This window comes from Hippopotamus amphibius, chromosome 16 (genome assembly GCF_030028045.1).
Source record: "Hippopotamus amphibius kiboko isolate mHipAmp2 chromosome 16, mHipAmp2.hap2, whole genome shotgun sequence".
Classification (NCBI taxonomy): domain Eukaryota; kingdom Metazoa; phylum Chordata; class Mammalia; order Artiodactyla; family Hippopotamidae; genus Hippopotamus; species Hippopotamus amphibius.
The window spans coordinates 62,184,080-62,197,832 of record NC_080201.1 but is presented as its reverse complement, the minus strand read 5'-3'; the positions used below and the strand labels follow the sequence as shown (position 1 = coordinate 62,197,832).

Here is a 13,753-nt window from a genome sequence, read left to right as displayed (position 1 = left end):
TCTTGTTCCTGATCTTAGAGGGAATGCTTTCAGTTTTTCACCATTGAGAATGATGTTTGCTGTGGGTTTTTTGTATATGGCCTTTATTATGTTGAGGTATGTTCCCTCTATGCCCACTTTCTGGACAGTTTTTATCATAAATGGGTGTTGAATTTTGTCAAGCTTTTTCTGCCTCTATTGAGATAATCATGTGGTTTTTATCCTTCAGTTTGTTAATATGGTGTATCACATTGATTGATTGCGTATTGAAGTGTATATTGAAGAATCCCTGCATTCCAGGGATAAACCCCACTTGATCATGGTGTATAATCCTTTTAATGTGTTGTTGGATTCTGTTTGCTAGTACTTTGTTGAGGATTTTTGCATCTAAATTCATCAGTGATATTGGTCTGTAATTTTCTTTTTTTGTAGTATCTTTGTCTGGTTTTGGTATCAGGGTGATGGCGGCCTCATAGAATGAGTTTGGAAGTGTTCCTTCCTCTGAAATTTTTCGGAAGAATTTGAGAAGGATGAGTGTTATCTCTCCTCTAAATGTTTGATAGAATTCACCTGTGAATCCATCTGGTCCTGGACTTTTGTTTGTTGGGAGATTTTTAATCACAGTTTCAATTTCATTATTTGTGGTTGGTCTGTTCATATTTTCTATTTCTTCCTGATTCAGTCTTGGAAGTTTATACCTTTCTAAGAATCTGTCCATTTCATCCAGGTTGTCCATTTTATTGGCATATAGTTGCTTGTAGTGGTCTCTTATGGTGCTTTTTATTTCTGTGGTGTCTGTTGTAACTTCTTCTGTTTCATTTCTAATTTTATTGATTTGAGTCCTCTCCCTCTTTTTCTTGATGAGTCTTGCTAGAGGTTTATCAATTTTATTTATCTTTTCAAAGAACCAGCTTTTAGTTTATTGATTTTTGCTCTTTTCTTTGTTTCTATTTCATTTATTTCTTCTCTGATCTTTGATTTCTCTGCTACTAACTGTGGGTTTTGTTTGCTCTTCTTTCTCTAATTTCTTTAGGTGTAAGTTTAGATTGTTTATTTGGGATGTTTCTTAATTCTTGAGGTAGGATGGCATCTTCCCTCTTAGAACTGCTTTTGCTGCATCCCATAGGTTTTGGATCATTGTGTTTGATTGTCATTTGTCAGTAGGTATTTTTTGATTTCCTCTTTGATTTCCTCAGTGATCTCTTGGTTATTTAGTAGTGTATTGTTTAACTTCCATGTGTTTCTGTCTTTTACAATTTTTTTCCTGTAATTAATTTCTTTTCTTTTTTTAAAATTAATTAATTTATTTATTGGCTGTGTTGGGTTTTTGTTGCTGCATGCAGACTTTTAGTTGTGGTGAGCAGGGGCTACTCTTCATTGTGGTGTGCAGCCTCCTCATTGCTATGGCTTCTCTTGTTGTGGAGCACAGGCTCTAGGTGCAAGGGGTTCAGTAGTTGCAGCACATGGGCTCAATAGTTGTGGCAAACGGGCTTAGTTGCTCCACAGCATGTGGGATCTTCCTGGAGCAGGGATTGAATCCGTGTCCCCTGCACTGGCAGGTGGATTCTTAACCACTGCACCACCCAGGAAGCCCCTGTAATTGATTTCTAATCTCATAGCATTGTGGTCAGAAAAGATGCCTGATACAATTTCAGTTTTCTTAAATTTACCAAGACTTGATTTGTGACCCAAAATGTGATCTATCCTGGAGAATGTTCCATGTGCACTTGAGAAGAATGTGTAATCTGCTGTTTTTGGATGTAATGTCCTATAGAAATCTATTAAATCTAGCTGGTTTATTGTGCCATTTAAAGCTTGTGTTTCCTTATTAATTTTCAGTCTGGATGATCTGTCCATTGGTGTAAGAGGGGTGTGAAAGTCCCCCACTATGATTGTGTTACTGTCGATTTCCCCTTTTATAGTTGTTAGCATTTGCCTTCTGTATTGAGGTGCTCCTATATTGGGTGCATTTATATTTATAATTCTTATCTCCTCTTCTTGGACTGATCCCTTGATCATTATGTAGTGTCCTTTCTTGTCTCTTGTAACATTTTTTATTTTAAAGTCTATTTTATCTGATATGAGTATCGTTACTCCAGCTTTCTTTTGACTTCCATTTGCATGGAATGTCTTTTTCCGTTCCCTCACTTTCAGTCTGTGTGTGTCCCTAGGTCTGAAGTGGGTCTCTTGTAGACAGCATATATATATGGGTCTTGTTTTTGTACCCATTCATCCAGTCTGTCTTTTGGTTGGAGCGTTTAGTCCATTTACATTCAAGGTAATTATCGATATGTATCTTCCTATTAGCATTTTCTTAATTGTTTTCCTTTTGTTTTTGTAGGTTCTTTTCTTCTCTTATGTTTCCCACTTAGAGAAGTTCCTTTAGCATTTGTTGTAGGGCCCATTTGGTGGTGTTTAATTCTATTAGCTGTTGCTTGTCTGTAAAGCTTTTGATTTCTCCATCGATTCTGAATGAGATCCTTGCTGGGTAAAGTACTCTTGGTTGTAGGTTCTTCCCTTTCATCACTTTAAATATATCACACCACTCCCTTCTGGCTTGCAGAGTTTCTGCTGAGAAATCAGTTGTTAATCTTATGGGAGTTCCCTTGTATGTTGTCATTTTTCCCTTGTTGCTTTTAATAATTTTTCTCTGTCTTTAATTTTTGTCAGTTTGACTACTTTATGTCTTGGCACGTTTCTCCATGGGTTTATCCTGCCTGGGACTCTCTGTGCTCCCTGGACTTGGGTGGCTTTTTCCGTTCCCATGTTAGGGAAGTTTTCAACTATAATCTCTTCCAATATTTTCTCAGGTCCTTTCTCTCTCTCTTTTCCTTTTGGGACCCCTATAATGTGAATGTTGGTGCATTTAACATTGTCCCAGAGGTCTCTTAGGCTGTCTTCAGTTCTTTTCATTCTTTTTTCTTTATTCTTTTCCACATCAGTGATTTTCACCATTCTGTCTTCCAGGTCACTTATTTGCCCTTCTGCCTCAGTTAATCTGCTATTGGTTCCTTCTAGTGTATTTTTCATTTCAGTTATTGTGTTGCATATCTCTGTTTGTTTGTTCTTTAATTCTTCTAGGTCTTTGGTAAACTTTTCTTGCAACTTTTTGATCTTTGCATCCAGTCTTTTTTCAAAGTCCTGGATCATCTTCACCATAATTATTCCGAATTCTTTTTCTGGTAGGATGCCTATCTCTACTTCATTTAGTTGTTTTTCTGGTGTTTTATCTTGTCCTTTTATCTGGTACAAAATCCTCTGCTTTTTCATTTTCTCTTTCTGTGGCTGCAGTTTTCCATTCCACAGAATGGAATACTGCTGATACTCCTAATAATTAAATTGATATAAGACATATTAAATAATTTCCTACATATGTGAGCCCCATAAAAACTCTGAAGTTCAAAGACAGGCAGTTGAGGCTTATATGCTCCCCTGAGCTAAGGAGAAGAGGGTAGGGATCTGGTGCTTCAAGGGGAAGACAACTCACAGAAAGATGAGAAAAGCAAATGCTTGATAAGCAAATATTTACCGCTCCATGGGGGTAGGTCGTTCTGAGATAAAAAGTTATCTTTCTTCCTGGCCTAGGCTCCCTAATCTAAATTATTTTGAGCAGTTAAGGGGGAGACAAGGAGTTTTTCCTGAGGCAGCAGGGTCTTAATTGCCTTCAGCTCAATACAATCCACACACCAAAGTGGCACGTTTGGGGAAGACATAATCCACTCCCCCTCACTTCTCATCCAGCAACCCTTCCAGTAACTTTGAAATACAGTAAAAGTCTTCTTTATGTTTGAAGAAACAGAACCTCAGAAACGGAGAACTTGCCCACTGTGTCCTTGCACCACCCACTCTGCATAACTCCATTGGTCTGTGGAATTGGACTCCCAGGGCCAGGGGTGTATGGACATTCTTGACAGCTTTGTCTCTTGTTTTCTCAGCAGATCGTAGCCTCCTCAACTGTGTCTAGGATGCAGTGTCAGGATGTTCACCAATTCGTCCAGAAGCTGGTCCGCAGGCGGCCCCTGGAGCCCAGGGAGGGGTCTGAGAGTCGCATGTCTCGTTGTCTGAACACCCTAGACCTGGTGGCCTTGGGTGTGGGCAGCACCCTGGGGGCTGGTGTGTACATCCTGGCTGGTGAAGTGGCCAGGAACAAAGCTGGACCAGCGATTGTCATCTGCTTCTTGATAGCTGCCTTGTCTTCTGTGTTGTCTGGTCTCTGCTATGCCGAGTTTGGGGCCCGGGTACCAGGCTCTGGTTCTGCATATCTCTACAGCTATGTCACAGTGGGACAACTGTGTGCTTTCATCACTGGCTGGAACCTCATACTATCCTATGTCATAGGTGAGATGATGGATCGGGGAAAGGTGTGGGGCTGAGATCAGGAAACTAGGAAGGGGGGATTTAGGCCTTCACTCATTCATGAGAACTTCGTTATTCACCTTGTGGGGTGAAGGGGGTAAAAGTGCAGGAAAACCCCACAACTTCCTTCTACTCAGCTCTATCTTGCTTTTCATAAATGATGGGACCTAGAATAATGAAGGAAAGGGAAGTGTAGGGAGTGGGTGAGAGGGAGGCTTGTCCCACAGGTTCATCCCCTCACCATTTTGAAGTCGTTGCTCAATTGTTGCTTTCATGGGATTTTCCTTTGCTTTCTGATTTAAAATTTCAACCCTCGCCTCCCAGACCTTTCACTCCCACTTAACCTGTTTGTTTTTTTGTTTCTGTTTTGTTTGTTTGTTTGTTTGTTTGTTTTTTGCATAACTGTAATCTCCTAACATTAAACAGTTGACCTATTTTGTGAATCTTCTGGGTCTACTCTCCCCAATCCATGAAAAGAAACTCTTTGAGATTAGGTATTTTGTCTGCTTTGTGCAAACCTCCCCCCCCCCCACCAAAAAAAAATACATCCTGTGACACGTGGTAGGGGTTCAATTAATGTTTGTTAATGAATCTCCCTTCTTCTGCCTCTGCAGGCACCGCCAGCGTGGCCAGGGCCTGGAGCTCTGTTTTTAATAGCCTGATTGGGAACCACATCTCTCAGGCATTACAGGGAACTTTCTCTCTGCATGTGCCCTACTTCCTGGCCAAGTACCCAGACTTTTTCGCGCTGGCCCTGGTGCTGCTGATGACAGGTGAGACAGGGGTCAGTGATAGGATAGGAGGAGTGGGGTGTGGAAGGGGAGCTGGAGTGGGAAAGGTTTGGGATAGAAGAATGGTAGGAGGATTAGGACTGGAAAGAAGGTCTGTAATATGAGAGACAGGGAGACAAGACATAGACCACTGTTTCCCACCGTTGGCACCACGGACAATTTGGGTTGGATCATTCTTTGGTGTGGGAGGCTGTCCTGTGAATTTGAGTTTTTATGTTTGTTTGTTTTTGCTGTGTTTCATGGCACATGGGATCTTAGTTCCCCTACTAGAGGGAACCTGTGCTCCCTGCAGTGGAAGCATGGAGTCTTAATCACTGGACTGCTGGGGAAGTCCCAGGTTTTTGTTTTTTTAAATCATTTTCAGATGTTAAGTAACATCCCTGGCCTTTATGCACTAGATACCAGTGACAGCCACCTCAATTGTATCAATTACAATGTCTCTGGACATTGCCAAAAGTCCCAGGGGGGACAAAATCACCCCAGCTGAGAATTATTTGTTTAGACCACCAAGTTTCTTCCTCTATGTTGAGATCAAAGATTTTTTTTTTAATTGAGGGGAAATTCATATAGCATAAAATTAACCATTTTATTATTTCCCCCAGCTTTATTGAGATATAATTGATATACAACATTGTTTAAGGTGTACTTGATGATTTGATAGACCTGTCTACTGTGAGATGATTGCCACAATAAGAAGTTAACCATTGGAAAGTGTACAATTCAGTGGCACTGAGGACATTCACAATGTTGTGCAACCGTCACCTCCATCTAGTTCCAAACATGGTCTTCACCCCAAAAGGAAGCCCCAAACCCATTGAGCAGTCACTGTCCATCTCCTTAATACCCCAGCCCCTGGCAACCACTAGTTTGCTTTCTGTGTCTATGGATTTGGCTATTTTGGATGTTCCATATTCCATCTTTCCCACAGGAGTACTGGTTCTGGGAGTTCGTGAGTCGACCCTGGTTACCAGAGTGTTCACAGGCATCAACCTTTTGGTTCTCAGCTTCGTCATCTTTTCTGGCTTCATTAAGGGGGATCTGCACAACTGGCAGCTCACGGAACAGGACTACAAATTAAACACATCTGCATCCAATGACACCTCTATGTGAGGAGGGTACCCTTGACCTTAGTAATGCTTGTGTGTGGGGGGTGCAGGGCTGGGAATATGGTGGGGACTAGAGAGACCTGGGCTGATGGATCCCATGGTGGAAGTCCTGGAGGCCAGGACTCATGGTATGAACTGAGGAGTCCAGTAGAGATGGCTGAACACACCTCACCCATTTCTTCCTCATTCCTTCTCTCACCATAGCTTGGGCCCTCTGGGTTCTGGAGGGTTTGTGCCTTTCGGCTTTGATGGGATTTTCCAAGGAGCAGCTACATGTTTCTTCGCATTTGTTGGTTTTGATTCCATTGCCACTACAGGTAACATGGTCATGTGTGTCCCATCAGGGGTTTGGGCACAGTTTGGGCTGCCCTTGGGCATATGGGTTTCTTTTGGAGGTTCAAGAGGAAAGGATATTTTGTGCTTTCACCGCAGTGTGTTTCCTGACCCACTACTTCCTCCCATCCTGCAGGGGAAGAAGCCCGAAATCCTCAGCGATCCATCCCCTTGGGCATCGTGATCTCACTCTTCATCTGCTTTTTGGCATATTTTGGTGTCTCGGCGGCCCTCACCCTCATGGTGCCCTACTACCGGATTCACCCTGAGAGCCCCTTGCCGCAGGCTCTTCTCCATGTTGGGTGGGGCCCTGCCAGATATGTCGTGGCTGTTGGCACCCTCTGTGCTCTTACATCCAGGTCAGTGTCATGGATTTCTCCCCTGTCTGCTGTCAGATGCTGATGTATCCCAGCCCTTGAGGTTGAGAGACAAGAGGGAAAGACACCTTACCCCATGTAGACTAGGGAGAAGTTGCCCTGGTCTGTCCTGCTTCTCCACGACCTCACATCCCATGTTCCCATTGTCCCTTCCAGCCTCCTGGGCGCCATGTTCCCTATGCCTCGCGTGATCTACTCAATGGCAGATGACGGGCTCCTTTTCCGGGGACTTGCCCGTATTCATCCCCGCACACGCACCCCCATCGTGGCCACCTTGGCTTCTGGAACTCTCGCAGGTGAAAAAACAAAACCCACTCCTTGTTTGATCAATTTTTTTACCTTGCATATTTCTACTCGTTTTTCACCCCCTTCCCCACCTTGTTTGTGCCCTCATTCTAGGGGTCATGGCACTACTCTTTGAGCTCAGTGATCTCGTGGACTTCATGACAATTGGGACCCTGCTTGCTTATTCCTTGGTGGCTTTTTCTGTTCTTGTCCTCAGGTGAGACTCCGCTACACCTTGGCTGGGGGTCTCGGAGTCTTGGGGGTTGAAGGGGAGGTAACCCTCGTCCGCCTTCACATGGCCTTCTAAATGTCCTGCTCTGCTTAATGCAGGACAGCTGTGGAATAGGCTGTGTGATGTTGGATAAGTAGGGGCTGCTGTTAGTACTACCTTAATACCTCTAATTCAGGTACCAACCAGATCAGATTTTCAGCAAGAATGAGAAAATAGAGCTAAAAACTGAGATGAAGCCTGTAGTTGAAGCAAGCCCTTTGGAATCCGTGCCTGAAGCAGGAACCTCAAAGATTCTAAAGAGCCTGTGTGACCCTCTCAACACCGTCCCCACTCTGACATCTGGCCAGATTGTCTATGGATGTGCCTTACTGCTTGGTGAGCAGTGGGATTGCTCTTTGGTGGTATTCTGAAGTTGACAGTTTGGGGTGGGATTGGGTATTTTGGGAGTTGAGGAGGAGTCTTGGAGATATGATGGCCTGATGTAGGCAGTTTGGGGGAGGGGTGTGACCCAAGGTCTTGAGCTATGTGGCTTCCTGAGGTGAGCCTGGGCTCCTCCCCCGTGACCCTTGCAGTTCTCCTGCTAACCATCCTCAGCCTGGTGCTGGCCCGGTGGCCCAGCCGCGTGTTCTCTGGAGACCCCGTGGCCACAACAGCGGTTGTGCTGCTACTGCTGCTCATCGTGGGGGTCACGGTCATCATTTGGAGGCAGCCCCAGAGCCCCGCTCCTCTTCACTTCAAGGTAGGTGACCTCATGTGCCCAACGGTCCACCTTGAGTGGGTGAAGTCTGCACGCTTTGAGGTCTAAACATCCTTTGCTGGACCAGGGAAGAAGGGGAGTTGCTAAAACCAAGGGACCCTTCCCTGATCCACACTCAGTGCTTTTCATACCCAGTTTCAGTAGGCACTGAACCCACAGCCTGGATAGGACTGGAGTCTTCCTGCCCGTGTGGGGTCCGGGTCACCCTTTCAGACGTCTGTGATGTGCTCAGGGATTAACTGACTTTGCCCTCAGGTCCCTGCTTTGCCTGTCCTCCCCCTGGTGAGCATCTTTGTGAATGTTTACCTGATGATGCAGATGACTTCCGGGACTTGGGCCCAATTTGGTGTCTGGATGGCAATTGGTAAGTGGCTTTCTGGGATAAAAACGCCATTTGTGTGACTGATCCCAACACTTTTCCCACTACCTCTCCCCACAAACTGTGTCTGGCACCCTAACAGAGTGTCTGCTGGGCATCTGTAAGTGGGGGGAGTGCCTACTTTTCCTTCTTATTGTCTCACTTCTCTACTAGGATTTGCCGTATACTTTGGATATGGGGTCCGACACAGCTTGGAGAAGAATGATCAACAGCTACCAGCCTCCACCTCCCAGACTCTTGACAAAAACATCCCTAGTGTTCAATCAGCTTAACCATAGGAAATGGATGCTGTGTGGAACCCCTCCATGCACTGGAGGTGTCTTCTGATTTAAGGGGCACTTTGAGCCTTAATGGAGTGTGAAGGTGTGGTGCATTTAGAGCCCTGTATTTATTGCCAGTGAACAAAGTGACTTTTATGTTGCATAATTTTTAAGTAACCTTTTCAAAGCATGATGTATACACCACACACACACACACACACACACACACACACACACACGCACACACGCACACAAAGTGCATGCTTCATACCTGTCCAGCAAGATGAATTTTCACAAAGAATGTACAAGGTAATCAGAAACAAGAGGAAAAAATAAAATATTAACCTGCATATAAGAAGGGCCTTCTTGTGACTTTTTCCAGCAAAAACACATAGGTTGCCACATGGGAAGAAAACACAGGTTAACTATATACTGTGTTAAGAGTTACGCTGTACTTGCTTTTTTTGTGGTGTGATTCTCCATTTTACTAATCTTCTTTAATGACATTCAATAACTTTGTTATTATTTGTAAAGAGCTGTGTGGAAATTATTCCTCAATATTTTAAAATTTTGATGCTGTTGTATTATTATCTGGCCACACCCCGCAGCTTGCAGTATCTCAGTTCCTGGAACAGGGACTGAACACGGGCCACGGGAGTGAAAGCCTGGAATCCTAACCGTTAGGCCTGCAGGAAACTGCCGATGCTGTTATGATCTTTGCTTTTTGTTACTGGTGAAATGAAAAACAATTCTGTATGTTTATTTAAAATTTTCATTAAAAAATTAAATAATACAATGTTAAATTTCTAATCATACCTCAGTAAAGCTGGAATACACATAATATAGGGAAATTGAATGACTTTATCACATTCATCATTCATTTTCAAGATGGCACTCATCTGTTGATGGACACTTGGGTTGCTTCTACATCTTGGCTGTTGTAAATAATGATGTGAACATTGGGGTGCATGTATCTTTTTGAGTTAGTGTTTTTTGTTTTTCTCAGATATATAACCAAGTGGAATTGCTAGGTCATATGGTAGTTCTCTTTTTTAGTTTTTTCAGGAACTGCCATACTGTTTTCCACTGTGGCTGCACTAACTTCAGTAGACACTCTTCCCATCTTCAGCACCTCACCTCTTCTGTCTACCTGCAGGCTTGAAGCACAACTGTACTCTGTCCTCCATGTCCACAAAGATCCCACCTGAGGGCCAGTCTGATTAATTTCAGCTGAGGCTTTTGTCGAAGTATTTAAATACTCTTATTTGAATTTTCCCCTTATTTGAAATTTCGCAGTTGGCTAGGTCACTCATTACATAATTGTCGGGAGCCGTCTGGACAAGCCAATGCTGTGACAAGGTCACCAGGCTCCAAGGAGGATCGCAAGACGAGAACTCCTTAGAAGGGCATTTCGGAGCAGGAGGATGGCAAGGCGAGGGCTCCACAAGGGCAGGCCCCAGACCATCTCCATCCATTGTACATTCTGTTCTTTGTTTCTTTGTAATACTATGCTTACCACCCACTTCCCCTCCCTGTTTCTATGTCCTCAGGAAAGAACCAGGGTTTGACACTTTCTTTTTCCGTGTCTGCCCCACCAAGTCCCCTCCCACCACCCCTAGGTGGAAAAGGCAGGCACCTCAGGCTACTAAATGCTGAAGAAAAGGGAGGGGTGGCTCTTTCTGTATATGCTTTAAACTCAGGAATGCTCATGACTGTATGGGTGCTAAGGGCTATAGTTTGCTTAGATATAAGATTAAGAAGTTATTTACATATGCTTACCTCAGAGTCACAAGGTTTGCAAGCCAAACCTGACGAAAGAAAGAAACAGGTAGATGCTGAGGGAAGATATGCTCTGTCATAAAAGATTTTTTCTGAGATGTTTATTATATAAACACACAAAGCTCTGACAATAAAGAGAGATCCTGCAGAGCTGACACAGGCCTCCCCGTCTCTTCCTTGCACCCATGCCACTCATCCTTTGGGTACTCCTGGACCCACCGGAGCAGGACTTCGGCACGTAATCGTTTAAAGAATATGAATTCTGTCTAGCAAAAGACAGCATGTTCCTCCAGGATAATCATGTATAACCAGATGTGGAAATTTTCCATTGATTTGTGCATGAGTTTTCATACTAACACGGCAAAAATCCCCACACCTTGCAAAAAATAAAAAACACCTCCACAGAAAGCCAACGATCTTTTTTTTTTTTTTGGATCGTCATTTTCACTAAGGAGCTCCTGAGGATAACAGGCGGTTCTTTGGAAAAGGTGATATATGTCTATGTATATGTCATGGGAAAAACTTTTAAATGATTACAATTTTTTTTTTGGCAGTGCTGCATGGCTTGCCGGATCTTAGTTCCCTGACCAAGGATTGAACCTTGGCCCTCGGGAGTGAAATCACACAGTCCTAACCACTGGACTGCCAGAGAATTCCCCCCACCCCCATTTTTTCTTTTTTTTTGTAAGAAGTGGACTTATTTAGAGAGAGATATATTCCCTGGAGTGTGGATCATCTCAGAAGACAAGAGGGGCACCAGGGTATGGGGTTGTCAGTTTCTATGCGGGTGGGTAATTTCATAGGCTAATGAGTGGGAGGAATTTTCCAGCTATTTTGGGGGAAGGGGTGGGGATTTCCAGGAATTAGGCCACCACCCACTTTTTGACTTTTATGGTCAGTCTTGGAACTGTCATGGCACCTGTGGGTGTGTCATTTAGCTTGCTGATGTGTCACAATGAGCATACACTGAGGCTCAAGGTCTAGCAGAATTCAACTCATCCAACAATTTGGACCTATTTGGTTCTCATCAGTTTATGTCATGTTCTTGGGCTACGTCATTCTTTTAAAGGTTGTGCCCTGCCCCCTTCCCTCCTGTTTCATTCCCGCCTCAGAGATTTCACTCCCATATTCTTACGGGAAACAGAGGGGCGATGCTCATCTTCTGTAACTGCTTCAAGGCTGACTAGGGGTGTTGACCCTGCCTGTCATGGAGTAAAATCTCTCTGGATGCCTGATCTAGGGGCCCGGGGGTAGAACAGCTCCTTGTTTTAAGTTGGTATGGGTTGGAATCCTCACAAAGCCATCATCTTGATGTGAAACTGTTTTAACTGCTTCCATAGCCTTTCTATGAACCTCCTTGATGATGAAATACTTTTTGTAATAGCACCAGAGTACAAAAACTATAAATGGCAAAAGAGATTTTAGATGCTATCCCTTCCAAGACAGTCTTCCAACCGGGTATCAGAGTGCCCAAAAAGTTGTCTCAAAGAAAGCAGAGAAGGCATCCCTGAAGGTGTTGATGAAAGGGAGTCAGTCTGGCTTATCACTGTCCTGTCACGGCTCTCCAGCTGAAGCCGTGGAACCCAAGGTCTTTTAACTGAGATCACACACCTGGTCTCAGGACTTAATGACGTTCGGGTTCTTGATGTCTCAGCACAAAAAGAATTCAGTGAGAGACAAAGTGATAGGTAAGAAGTAGATTTATTTAGAGAGAGATGCACTCCATAGACAGAGTGTGGGCCACCTCAGAAAGTGAGAGGCCCTGACAATGTTTAATTAGTGCTATAAAACAGTACATTCCTGTAAGTGGGAACGTTGAGTCAAAGACATGCCCATTTAAGTTTCGGCAAATGTTGCCAAATTGCAGAAGAAACAAATACAAAACGAATAACTATATATCCACATGTATAATTAAAATTTTCCTAGTATCACATTAAAAAAGGAAAAACAAGTTAATTTTAATAATATACTTTATTTAGTTCAACATATCCAAAATGTTATCATTTAAACATATAATGTAAAAAAATCAGTAAAGTGATATTTTACCTTTCTAATTTCTGAACAGTCTTCACATCTCAGTGTGTATCTTACACTTACTTTACCGCCTGGCCACACTGCAAGTGCTCAAGACTGTATGTGGCTGTTTGTTACCTTACTGGATAACGCTACTCTAGAATCTTCCCCCATGTTTACCTACTGGTTTAGTGTAGCAAGCCAAGTAAACTCTGGTCCGTAGCTCAAATTTTGGCTGTGGCCCTGATTGTTTGGTCTAGAGGCTGAGTGATTTTTTTTTAAAAGGTTGTTAAAAAATAAATAAATAAAGAGGAACATGTGGTCCAGAGCATATGTGGCCTGCAAAACCTAAAATATTTCCTACTTGGCCCTCAACAGCCAAACTCTGAACCCTGGTCTGGCGTAACTGAATGCACTCGGGTTTATTCTGTTTATTTGCAACATCAACGTGTTCAAGTTTGCTTTTGTGACGTTTCACCTTAGCCACCACATACCTAGAAGAGACTGGAAGCATCTCTAGTGATCTTTGACGTCTCTTTGCATAATCACTCCCCCCGCCCCCCAACCTTGGTCAATCTAGTTAAAGGCTTGCTCTTGTTCATCTTTTCAAAGAACCAACTTCTGGTTCTGTTCTTTGTATCATTAAAAAAATTCTCTATTTCATTTTTCTCCATTCTAATCCCTATTATTGTCTGCCTTCTACTGCTTTTGGTTAAGTTTGTTCTGTTTTTAGTTCCTTACCATGTAGACAGTTTATTGATTTGAGATCTTCTTTTCCAATGTAGGCATTTCCTGCTATAAACTGTCTTCTGAAAGTGGCTCTCACTGCAGCCTATAAAGCTGTGGTTTGTTTTGATTTTCACTCCTATGTATTTTCTAATTTCCCTTATGATTTCTTCTTTGACCCACTTGTTGCTAAAGAGTATGTGGTTTAATTTCTATATATACATATACTTTTTCCTTCTGTTGATTTCTAGTTTCACTACACTGTGTTCAGGTTTCAATCTGTGCTTCCAATCTTTTCAATCTGTTGAGATTATTTTGTAGCCTAACATAGGGTCTATCCTGGAGAATGCTCTATATGTATTCTGCTGTTGGTGCAATGG

At 43.1% G+C, this 13,753-nt stretch overlaps 1 protein-coding gene across 1 annotated transcript; it reads left to right on the top strand.

Annotated features, from left to right (window-relative positions):
* Positions 1–3,944: 3,944 nt before the first annotated feature.
* On the top strand, positions 3,945–8,851 carry LOC130838621 (cationic amino acid transporter 3-like). Its single transcript, XM_057712002.1, is given in 12 exon segments — positions 3,945–4,317; positions 4,950–5,108; positions 6,055–6,232; positions 6,437–6,549; positions 6,702–6,924; positions 7,099–7,238; positions 7,342–7,444; positions 7,635–7,834; positions 8,032–8,198; positions 8,472–8,580; positions 8,749–8,805; positions 8,808–8,851. Coding segments are annotated over 12 exon segments (1,866 nt in total).
* Positions 8,852–13,753: the final 4,902 nt, after the last annotated feature.